Source organism: Amblyomma mixtum, chromosome 1, assembly GCF_055824585.1.
Source record: "Amblyomma mixtum isolate Tamu chromosome 1, ASM5582458v1, whole genome shotgun sequence".
NCBI classification, from domain to species: Eukaryota; Metazoa; Arthropoda; class Arachnida; order Ixodida; family Ixodidae; genus Amblyomma; species Amblyomma mixtum.
Genome location: NC_143012.1, coordinates 295634605 through 295647459, shown reverse-complemented (window position 1 = coordinate 295647459; position 12855 = coordinate 295634605). Strand labels below are relative to the sequence as shown.

General features: G+C 46.1%; 1 protein-coding gene across 1 annotated transcript in view; it reads right to left on the bottom strand.

Annotated features, from left to right (window-relative positions):
* The window catches only part of LOC149372136 (vitamin D 25-hydroxylase-like), a 44511-nt gene extending 40840 nt beyond the window's left edge, over window positions 1-3671 (bottom strand). Inside the window, exon 1 of the mRNA XM_089585835.1 lies at window positions 3565-3671. Coding sequence (XP_089441961.1) covers window positions 3565-3567 — 3 coding nt within the window. The 5' untranslated portion in view covers window positions 3568-3671. The remainder of the gene's footprint in view (window positions 1-3564) is intronic.
* Window positions 3672-12855: the final 9184 nt, after the last annotated feature.

Here is a 12855-nt window from a genome sequence, read left to right as displayed (position 1 = left end):
CGTGTGATTAAACCTGGGCTGTGTTCTTCAACCATTTGTCGGTGACAATATGGTCTATTGTCAAGTATCCTTTACGAAAGCCCGCCTTGTCATTCGGTTGATTGAAGTCTAAGGTTGTCCTGCTACTATTTGCGATTACCTTACTAAATACCTTGTAGGCAGCGGACAGTAAGCTGATCGGTCTAATTTTTCACGTCATTGACGTCTCCTTTCTAATTAAGATAATTTTAGCATTCTTCCAAGCTTCTGGTACGCTCGAGGTCACAAGACATTGGGTATACAGGGTGGCTAGTTTTTCTAGCAGAATCTCCCCTCTGTCTTTCAACAAATTTGCTGTTACCTGATCCCCACCACCTGCTTTCCCCTTTTCCATTGCTCCTAAGACTTTCTTGGCTTCCTCCTTCGTTACTGGCGGGATGTCCCGCTGCTGTGTGCTGCTGTCTCTCTCATTAACGTTCTGATTGCATTGGATACTGCATACATTTCTGTAGAAGTCTTCGGCAATTTGAACTATCTTAACCATATTGCTAATGACATTGCCCTCTTTGCTTCTTAACGCATAAGTCTGGTTTTTACCTATACGTAATTTCCTCTTCACCGCTTTTAGGCTACCTTCGTTCTTTAGAGCATGCTCGATTTTCTCCATGTTAAACTTCCTTATGTCGGCTGACTTGCGCTTATTTATTAACTTTGATAGCTCTGCTAGTTCTACTCTGTCTGTAGAGTTAGACGCCCTCATGCTTTGGCGTTTCTTAATTAGTTCTTTCGTCTCCTGAGATAGCTTGCCGTTATCCTGTCGAACCATCTTCCCGCCTACTTCTACAGCGCACTCCGTAACGACAGCTGCGAGATTATCGTTCATTGTTTAAACATTACAGTCGTCTTCCTCAGTTACAGCGGGATATCTGTTCTGCAACGAAATCCTGAATTTCTCTACTTTCCCTCTTACCGCTAACTCCGCTTCACTAGTTTCCTTCGTTTTCTCTTCAAATTTAATCTAATACAAGGCCTTAGCATTTTGTGCCGCTACAACGGACCTTTCCGAGTACCTCCACATTCTCTAAGATGCCAGGATGAGCGCACAGTATGCAGTCTATTTCAATTTTAGTCAGACCATTGGGGCTCTTCCACGTCCACTTCCTGTTTTCTCGTTTTCGGAAGAAGGTATTCATGATCCCTAAATTATTTATATCTGCCAACTCTACTAATAACTGTCCCCTGCTATTCCTAGAACCTATGTCATAGTCACCTACCGCCTGGTCTCCAGCCTGCTTCTTGCCTACCTTCGCATTGAAATCGCCCATCAGTACAGTGTACTGTGATTTTACTTCGTTGATTGTCGTTTCCACGTCTTCATAGAAGCTTTCAACTATCTGGTCATCATGACTTGATGTAAGCACGTAGGCCTGCGCCACCTTCAGCTTGTACCTCTTATGAAGCCTAATTACGATAGCAGCTGCCCTCTCGTTAATGCTATAAAACTTCTCTTTGATGCCAGCTAATATCATGATTGATGAAGAATCCCACACCTAGTTCTCGCCTCCGCTAATAAACGATATCACAGTACATGCCCGCCCTTTAGTACTGTATACGCCTCACCTGTCCTCCTAACCTCACTGAGCCCTATGGCATCCCATTTAAAACCCGCTAATTCCTCCAACAGCACTGCTAAGCTAGCCTCACTGGTTAAGGTTCTAGCGTTAAACGCTGCCAGGTTCAGTTTCAAATGGCGGCCTGTCCGAAGCCAATGATTCTTAGCACCCTCCGCTGCGTCACAGATCTGGCCGCTGCCTTAGTCAATTGCTCCGCAGCCGTTGGGGACTGAGGGCCGAGGGTTAATTGGTTTGTTCATAGGAGGTTGCGGCCAAGTACTACACCAGGGTGGCCAAGTTCTGTTCCGGTGAGGGAATGCGTTGTCAGTTCTGGTCACCGGGATAAGGCCACACCAAAGGCGTGGTTATGGAATTCCATGGACACGCGGAGTTTTTTTTTTTTTATACCCGGCGGAGAATTGCGTGGCACCGGGATTCGATCCCCGGTCCTCTTGAACTCGAGGCGGATGCTCTACCTCTACACCCTCGCTGCCATATACCATATGCGTCTGTACACGCGCGCGCGCGCAAAGAATGACTCCACGTGATGGTTTGACGTGCGCAAGGTAATACGTCAGTGCCGGCGAGGGAAATATCGCGTGGGCCGCAACAACACCCTCTATGGCCGCAACCGGCCCCTCCTTTCCCTTACGGCGCTTACTGCGCCATTTCCTTTCCGCAAAAATCACACAAAAAAACCGCCCGCGCGCAGAGAACTCTCGGCAGTCATGCACGGGCGCGGCACCCTACCTGAATTTTTTTATTTTGTACGTAGGGTATATTGCCACGCCACCCCTATCTTTTCTTTATATCGCTTCCTTCTTTCTTTCTCTCTTCATTGCCTTTTCCTGTCCTCTTATTCCCGCTAGCCACAGGTCGGGTGCTTCAGGTTTCGATGCGAGATGCCGCGGCTAGCAACACATCTTCGTTCTGTTTCTTTTTTAGAAATAAAACCACGAATAGTTATAAAGCTAGCCATTATAACAATTAGTATTATAAAATTATTATATAATTATATTCTATTATAATTATTAGTCGCGGCGGCTGAATTTCGATGAAGACGAAATTCTAGAGGCCCGTGTACTGTGCGAGGTCAGTGCACGATAAAGAACCCCAGGTGGTCGAAATTTCCGGAGCCCTTCACTACGGCATCCCTCATAGCCTGAGTTGCTTTGGGACGTCAAACTCAAATAAACCAAACCTATAATTATTAGTAATATCATTAGTATTATAATATATTATACTAATTATATGATTAGTAATGAGTATTGTTAGAATCATGTATCAAAATAATAATATAATATTCCTCCTATTTGAATTCTAGGGCATGCGATCAACTCCTCGGATGGATAATGAAAGATGACACGCAGAGGAATCCAAACTAAGGAAAAAAAAAGAAGATTGGTGGCTGTACTATGCGCACATGGTATGAACCATGGGTTAAATAACGTGGACGGCCGATACAAAATTGATGCCTTTTCGGCTCCGTGAAAACAACGTGGGCAGTGTAAGCAAGTGGACGCGCAAGTAAAAGCGAAAGGCTCAAAAAACAAGAAGAAGCGGTGATAAATCAGACATCCAACAAGCTTTGTACAGTTCTACCTTAGAGTCGTGTATAAGATATCTTGTTTCGTCGGGGCAGCGCTAAAACAGCTTAATTCCCGTTTCAGTGATTCATTCTCAGAGTTCGGTGTTCACTGCAGAAAAAGGGATTGCATTCCTCAGTTTTCTAATACCGTCATCCTCGGGAAGCATAACGATCAGCTAACACGGGCATTTTTAGAAGCTTTCTGTACACATACTAACGAAGACGTTTGCGTAAGTGATTCATCACTAACACTCACTGATGAAGACATTCACTGTTTATCCAGGAAAGCCATGCAAAAACGCTCTCTCGCACTTTTGCTGTCTCCTCTTTGTTGCGTCCTGGCGCAGAAAAAAAAAAATCGTGAAAAAAGTCTATGTAACTCACCATTTGATAGTTGCTGATGGAACGCTGAACCTTTGGCGTAATGAGTGCGTGTGTGAGCGCACGTAGAATTGACGAGGGCTCCGAGCGCTCGTAAAATGACTTCAGTGTACTCGGAGCTGACGCTGCAGTCAATGTAGCGCTAGAGTATCACATAAGCGGTTCACTATGGGGAAAGGAAAGCCACTGCTGATGAACAGGTGCGCAGAAGCACTCGCGACGTGAAGGGAATCCTCTTCGTGGCAGACCTTGTCACCGTTCCGTAACGCGTCCTTAGCCTGGAAAGGCGAAATCAAAACGCGAAACACACGCAGCGCACGACACATTTTCGTGCAGTGTCGTGTCGTGCTCCATAACAGCAGGTGCAGTGAGGTCGCGGCCGGTTAACAATCACGCGTGCCTGTCATATGTCCCGCGGCATGAACACGCCGTATAGGAACTATTAGTCAGTTTGACAAAAACGTAGCTGGTCAGTTCAATTTGAACGCCGGGTTTATTATTCAGAGGCCATCCTCCTGCGCCATCGTCCATGGCGGGTTTCTAAGCACTGTCGTCATCATTGTTATCGTCTTCGTCGTCGTTCTTGTCGTTCATCATCCTCTAATATCAATAAGGTGGATTGCTGAGGTAGTTTGTCACCATCTTCATCATCAGACTGACTACGCTCCCTGCAGGGCAAAGACCTCTCCCACGACTCTCCAATTAACTTGATCATTTGCCAGCTGCGGCCACCTTATCCCCGTAAACTTCTTAGTCTCATCCGCCCACCCAACTTTCTGCCGCCCCCTCTTACGCTTGCTTTCGCTTGGAATACACTCCGTTACCATTAAAGACCAGCGGTTATCTTGCCTTCGCATTATATGCCTTGCCTAAGCCCATTTCTTTCTATTGATTTCGACTAGGGTGTCATTAACCCGCGTTTCTTCCCTCACCCACTGAACAGACCTCCGGTCTCAGCGTTACGCCTATCATTTTTCTTTCCATAGCTTCCTACACTGTCGTTAATTTAAGCCGAACCCTTTTATTTAGCCTCCGCGTTTCTGCCCTGTAGGTGAGTACCGGTGAGGCAGTTGGTACAAGCTAGTTGGTACATTAATAATAATAAACTGCAGCAGAGAAGAAACAACGACAACGAAGGAACACACAGACAAGGACGGTGCTGCGTCGGCTAATGTCATGTCATGTCGACAGTATACACAGCGACGATATCTGAAGTATCTCTGCAGCTGCTCGTGTACTACGTCAGCTTCACCCATTTCCTGCCAGCGAGAGGCAGAGCGCTATATCTCCTCAATGACACCTGCGTTCTTCTTCAATGTCCAGTTTTTTTTTCCCCTCCCTTCCTTCCTGTGAAAATATTGATTGGACCGACACTTTAGCGGTCCTCTTCCGGAGAGTAATGCGAAGCCGCTGCGGCACCTACATGATACTTTGATACATGATAGTACATGATATTATTTTACTTTAGGGTGCTCGATCCTCCATCGTTGCAGGAATTTTGTCCGTTAGTTTCGGTTTCGTGACAATAGCGACCACCGTAGTGCCAGCAAGGACCACTTGTTTTCTTGCAGAGGTCTCGATAAACTTCTGATCTGATGAGTGGAGTGAAATGTGGGGCAACCAATGTCGAGCTGCGTAGCGAAATGGCCATGAATTTTTACCGACGTGTTTTACCATTGATGTCGGGAAGGATTATTAAAGAAAAGTCTGCGGTGGCAAGCTAGTCGTAGGTAGAAAACGAAAGGATCTGTATTTCAAATTGGTCGCACAGCAAAGACAATGCTGTGAATGCCAGCCGGATCTGTGGAGGTAGGATTTGAGCGGTGCAATCCTGCAGGGTGGTGGTGAAAACATTTATTCAGAAGGGACAGGAGGTATGTTTGGATCAGCCCGTAAGGGACCGATCCTTACAAACACTTGCGTTTACTTGCTAGGTCAGCTTGTATTATTATGAAATGTGTTGATCGGCGTTAGATGTGATCTTAAAATGCCGGAAGTGAACTAACCACAACAAAGATTGTGACAGTGTCGTAACAACTGTCTGAAGTGCTTTGACAGAGCATTCTCATTGTCACCATGGTCTCCCTGCTCAGTTTGATGAGGTGAATTCCTCTTTCTTTAACACATACCGCACGCTACACTAACTCGTTACCACTCTGTCGCCTCTCCGGCCAGCTGGAGCGCCGAAGAATTTCCTCGTTTGTTCGATCCGAACTGCCGGCTGCACCGGCAGCATAGAACAACAGCACTAAAAACTATTTCCAGCTGCAGAGCTGGCATCAATCGGCTCATGGCTTGAAAGAAAGCGCTGGAACCATGGATACATGCAATGCACTTCAACACTGGCTGGGAAATGAGGAACGTGGATGGCAGACTGAGTAAAACCATCCCGACACCACGTGTAGCCTCCTTTTGTTCTCAGGTGTTCTGCACTGAACAAAAACAAAAATGCCCGTCACTCTTGATTACATTCGGATCTCCCATTTAAAAACTCTGGAATGCAGCACGATCTATCACGCCACTCACATTACGCGCGAAAGTTTCGCGTGATGCACAGGCGCGCTTTTCCTCCTCGCTCGATGGTACCTCTTTCCCGAGAGAACGCCCAGCGCACACGCCGCAGCTGAAACATGCCCCCCCCCCCCCCCCCCCCCCCACACACACACACACGAAAAAAAGAAAGGAAACGGAGCAGGAGTCTGCCGAAAAATTGCGCCACTTCGATCAGGGCGCTGGTAATGCGCACATCAAAACACCTGTGAGATGGATGTGCCACGTGTACCCATGTTTCATACACATGCGCATCCGCCGCTAGAGCCCGCCACTCGCGCTCTCGCATGCTGTGTTCTTCCTGTAAGGCACCTGCACCTCATTTTTTTTTTACCTTGCTCGCGCCGCTTAGATTGAATTTGTTGTCCAGTCTACAGTCATCATTAGGCGTGTGCCCAGAGGTGTTTGGTTTTCTTCTGAAAAAAAAAAAAATGACCCGTGTATTTCCAAAGGTAAAACAACACGTAGTGATGATTGACGACGACTGTAAAATAAATGTTGAACTCGTGGCAAAGTTGATGGATCGCCTGTCTTTGAGTCAGAGGTTGATGGTTCCATTGATGTCGGAAGTGAACAATGAATAGTTTCCGTTGAAGTGTATTACTACGAAAGAACTAACCGGATCGGTCAATCCCGAGCAAGATCTTAGGATGTTTGTATGCATGCGTTGTTTGTGAGTTTGCGCCAATCGAAAATAATAAATTAAAATTAACCAGATAAATGTGCAGAACTGGGAGACGAACCCACGGCGGCACGAACAGATGAGCTTCGCAGATCGCTGCGCGAAGGCACTAGGCAAACCTCCCGCTCACACATAGAGGTATCCAGCTTCTTGCTGTTGACGGGGAGCTGATACCATATGACGTGCTGTTTCTTCTTGGCTTTCATGTGATCTGGAGATCTCCAATGGCAGTCAGAAATTGTGATCCCGGTGTCCGTCCTGTGTGCAGATACTTTTTTGAGAATGTATGTAAGCTCCGTGACATCCTCAGGAGCGAAGGTTTCTGTGATGAAGTCATTAAAGTTATGGATGTGCACATTAAAATGAAAGTACATAAATTTTGATGTCCTGCCATTCGACACGGTTGGGGTGTTTCTGTACTTGTCACAGCAGGCAATAAAGAAGAAAAAAATAAAAAGGCTATCGCTGCAGCCGCGCACGCCTCGTGTTAAACTGGAACACACTTTCGTGCTGTGCGTTGCACATCATCTTCTTCGTCCACTAATACTGTTATGGAACTAATTTTCGCACTTTGAGCTACGTGGTGGAAGTGACAGATTGGTTTGGTTTATTGGGGTTTAACGTCCCAAAGCAACTAAGGCTATGAGGAACGCCGTAGTGAAGGGCTCCGGAAATTTCGACCACCTGGGGTTCTTTAACGTGCACTGACATCGCACAGCACACGGGCCTCTAGAATTTCGCCTTCATCGAAATTCAGCCGCCGCGGCCACCGGGATCGAACCCGTGTCTTTCCGTAGTGACAGGGAGAGGTGCGCTGCATGTGTTGGAGACATGGTATGGTTGGAGAGGGCAACGTTGTGGCAGAAACATGGCCCTAGAGCAATGCGCGTTGGCGTTGACAACATTGTTGCAGAAACGCGGCACTGGAGCAACCTGAACCGCGCCTTTAGGGAAGAGATAAAAGAGGGAGCGAACGAAGAAATATGTAGTGGAGGGCTCCGGAATAATTTCGACCACCTGGGAATCTTCTACGTACGGGCACGTACGGGCGCCTTCTGCGTTTCGCTTACATCGAAACGCGGCCGCCGCGGTCGGGTTCGAACCCGGGTACACCGGCTGAGTAGACGAGCGCCTAACCGCGGAGCCACCGCGGTGGGTATTGAACAGCTTTTGCATTTTTCGGTGAAAAAATTTTTGCGCCGGTCGCTGAACTTCGTGAAAATTACCGAACAAGCATGCGCCTGGAATTCTAAATGATATATTATGTCAGCTTAGTATCCCATCTATAGTAGTGCAACGGAAAGGTAAAAATTCATTATATAAAGTTACATAAATTAATCAGTTTAGGGCAGGCTACTGAGGTTCATATTTGTCTATTCTGAACCGGCCTTCAATGTCTCCGTTTAGCTACGCAACCTGAAACGACTGACCAGCTCAAATATAATTCTCGTTTAACGCCTAGAGGAGAAGTTATCGGTCTCAACCGCTTGAACGCACGACATTACTGATAACATAAGTAATGAAAAATTAATACAAGATTTTGCAAGTGAAATGGCACAGAATATAAAAGAATCGATATGCTTCCCTCGCAAGTGATGCCTGTGGCATTTTGTTATTATTAATTTCGTTTCCATTTTTTTTTTTGCAGTAGTTGTGTACTAATGGTCTGTCATTGTATAACTCGAGTATTTTTCGTGTCTGTGCACTAAATGCATTTTGTTTCTTAGAAAGAAATTAGGCCTCGTCGAACAGCTAACCTTTTGCTGAGGTGTACCTCACACTCGGTCACAAACGTTGACGAGACGTGACAGCCATGAAAAAAAAAAAATTCGAGGCCTCAGTGAACGACCTGGAATTAGATTTGCACAGAAGGGGGTCGCACGAGGAACTGAGCTCTGCACCGTTTCTTTTATTAAGTTCAGTTGTGGAGGCGGAGTCTATCTTTTTCAGGCACCAAGGCGCGGTGAGCTTTTGTGGCCTGGTGTACCAAAGAAAACTAACACTTCACACCTTTTGTTTCGATTTTGATTGCAGCAGTTTCGAAGCTTAAAGCAGCGTCACAGCACAAAAAAAGCACGAGTATGAGTGCAAGCATCCTTGCACTCATACGCAGTCACGCAGTCGCAGAAGAGTTTCTTAACTATTTGAGGTACATGGGACGCATATGTTCCCGGAATCAAAACCGGTTCAACTAAAACGTACCCCGTGCGTAAGCGTATCTCTTGCGCAATTGACTCTGTTATGTGTGCTTTAACCGAACATCACGTTGCGGTCCGTAAAACGGGCACCGACACCGCTCGAAACGAGGCAGTTTTGAGACCGGAGCGCAGCGATTTCCGCCCGATAAAGTAAGTGCATCTTTTTTATATTAGTTGTGTGACAGGGATGACAGGAATAGGTTTTTTACGCTATGTAGTTACCAAGAAAACAAGAGAATGGTTGCGTTAGCTCATATCAGACTTTAGTAGCAGAAAAACTGGCTGGGAACATATTGGGTAGCCCAAGGGAAGTTCGGTTCTGCTTTGAAATCGTGGGCGTGAGCGAAGTTACTGCCCTTCCGCCTTCACTTATGTGACTTGAGAAAAATTAACGGTACTTTTTTTCGCTTGCTGTGAGTCTGCGATCTATCCTTGTTACTTTTTCTGACCGCTGCTTACTGCCTCGCATGGTGGTGGCAGGAAAATCGCGCATATTTTAGTGTCGGAGGAAGTGAGACTAGAATCTTTCTCACCGACGAAACCAGTAGCACTACATTACACCTTGACGATGAAGCTTTGGACTTCTTGGAGGAATACATGGCTAATGTTGGAGCAGAGACTGACACTGAGCACCTAGACAAGCAGGGGACTTGTTATCCCCCGAGTGAACGAATCAGGTGATCTCGATCGAAAGCGTCCAGCTTTACTCTAATGCACGGGATGAACGCTACAAAGAAAATTATATGAAAAAAGTCTAAATTAACAAATGAAGCTGGAGTAAAGCACGGATTACTGCAGTGCGTACCAGGCCAAGCTAAAGGTAGCGTCATCACGCCAACTGCCATTTTTTCTTCATTGCTGAACCTCAATACGTTCATTTCTGACGAACTCACAAAAGAACGCATCCATTACATACAATAAAACAATGGTTTTCGCAACAACGAACGAAGAAATGCAACCTTTTTTTTAGAAGCAAACTTCGTCATATTCCTGTTGTCGACATGGGGATGAACAACGTCCATATCTGCTGCAATAAGCGGCAAGCTAAAATTACTACAATGCAAGCTCTCACCTCGATGGAATTTCGACGGACCACGGTGCTTTCTCTTATCTCCAGCTTTTTTAGCCGGAAATGATGCACGACGAGCCTTGTGCACACGCATTGACGCGTCGCGACGTTGCTTTGGGAGTTGCTTTGGGACGTTAAACCCACATAAACCAAACCAAACCGTTGACGAAGCCCGTAGCCACGGCACAACAAATGCACGATGGATACTCCCGCAAGCGCTGCGCGAATGCCGCAAAGTGGATGGTCGAAAACTGCGACTTCAATTATTGGACAGTTTCTAGAGTGCACGTGGGCCTTGCGGCGGCAAGGAAGAATTTTCTAGAATTTCACAGAGCGAGGTTGGCTGCCTTGAGGTACGGGCGCACCAAAAGTAAAACGGAGTATTCGAGCGGTCACCAACCTGGCCAAAACTGCATGCCAGCGCACTCTATCAGCAGATGCCAAGCAAAGAGCAAGGGTGCGTCGCCACATCCCGCTGACACACCTCGATGATCTCGTGCCCGCTTTATCGTCGGGTCGGGTGAAGCCGCACCGACTGCTCGCCAAGAGCGCTTTCAGTGCTTCGTCAGGAATGGCACCGTTTTCAATCAGCGTGACCATCGTGGTTCGCGCTTTGCTTGGCGACGAGTTTGCTGCGCAAATGAGCATAGGCGCTTCTGCGTCGGTTTAACAAGTGTGGTCAAAATTTTGCTTTGCCTAAAGGGAACGAGTGAAAAAAAGAATAGCATGCATATATTGGCTCCGTTGACTTTGTGATACAAATAGATGATCAACAGCACAGCAAACGATGTAATTGAAGACCATTTGCTTCAACACAAATTAGCTTTCATACACTGGAGAAAACAAAGTTAAACAAATTTTCAGAGAAAATAAGGTTGTCTCTGCTTGAGTCATCCTCGATCGGTTATGTTTTGAGCATCTATTTATATCATAAAGACAACGCAGCCAATCCAAATTTTTACCGCACTTTTCAAACCGATGCACTAGCTTTTATGCTCCATAGCGCAACGAACTCGCCAACAAGTGAAGCCCAAATCACGGCGGTCACGCAGACTGAAAATGGTGCCATTCCTGACGAAGCAGAAATAAGGCCAGCGTTTCTGCCCAATGCGGGCAAACAATAAACCCTTGCTTGAAGCATCGCAAGCACTTCTGGCGAGTAGTAATGGTAGCAGCGCGACTTCGCTGGTGCCGGCGATAAAGCGAGCATAGATTATCGAGATGCGTCAGCCGGATATGCCGACGCCCTTTTTCTCTCTACTGCGCATCTGCTGATAGGCGCGCTGGCATGCAGTTTTTCCCAGTTCGGCCACCGCTCGCGTGCTCCGCTTTACTTTTTTTGCAACTGTACATACATAGGGGTACATGTGTCGCATCCTATATATTTTTTCTTTGAATACCAATTCACATTTTCTCATTTTTTTTTGTTGTTTTGGAGGCCATATTAAACGAAAAATATTCTTGTATTGGTTTTCCCATTAATCATTTTCTACCTGCAGGGTGACTGAGGCCCGCCGCGGTGGCCCAGTGTTTATGGTGCTTGGCTGCTAACCCGAAAGACGCGGGTTCGATCCCGACCACAGCGGCCGAATTTAGATGGAGGCGAAATTCTAGAGGCCCGTGTACTGTGTGATGTCAGTGCACGTTAATGAACCCCAGGTCGACGAAATTTCCGGAGCCCTCCACTACGGCGTCCTTCATAGCTTGAGTCGCTTTGGGACGTTAAACTGCCATAAACCAAACCAAGTTTTTCCAAGCTGTGGTTTCGCTATCCATTTCTGCAAAGCCTGTGCTCAGCGTCACTTCACAACACACTAAGCACCAGGTGTGCGTATACAGTCGACCTTAAGGCGTGGCAGCTAAAGAATCTCAGAAAACAGTGACGTTTAGCATCGTGTTTCCCACCGCGATGGTGCGTTGTGCAAGTTTTTGTGCCGCTCTCGAGACGCTTCCCACTTTACTGCGGTTACGATGGGAAACTCTCGTAATGGGACAGTGAGGACACTTTGAAGTTTGCCTGCATCGATAGAGTCCGGCATTTTAGCGACAAAGAGACCACTGGCATCAAAAGCTGAGCTTTTATTAGCTGAAAAAAAAAAGAAACGAAACACAATTGTCGCCATCTCTGGACGACTTTACAAGTAAAATGCATGCGCCAATATCGATTTAATCGTGGATCCCAGAGGCTATGTTTCAAAGCCATTGACTTCAAAACGGAGGCAATCCGTCCTTTTCGGTAAGGACATCACGAATTCGAATCGATTGGCGGGAAGATTTTTAAATTCAATTTTCTCGATGATCAATCGGTATTTTGGGGCCGGAAAAACATCAACACTTCTAGAAAAAGCCAATGAATTCATATTTAATTTTTGGCATAGAACAATAACTTCATGGAGTTATCCGCAGGACCCTTTAAGTTATTAAGCTTTGAACTCGGAACGATGGTTATCGATGGCAAAGGATGGCAAAGGATGTGGCATGACCGCATTAAACAGCCAAATACCCGTACTGTACAAAAATGTGCACACTTAAGTTCGTGTGAAAGATATTTGCGTTTAAAACAATGACGATTACAGTAGGCCTGAAACCATGTAAGAAAAAAAATATATTTTTCGACCTGTGTTTGCGTACTTTTCTTGTTTTGTCCATGTTGCTACTGCGTTCTTGGAAGTTATTTTTCTCCGATAAACGAACATGCAGTGATATCCATGATTAGCTATTGAATACGCATTAATGCGCAGAAAAACACCTGGGGAAAACTCTATTGTCTTTAATTATGCAGCGCTAAACCTTTT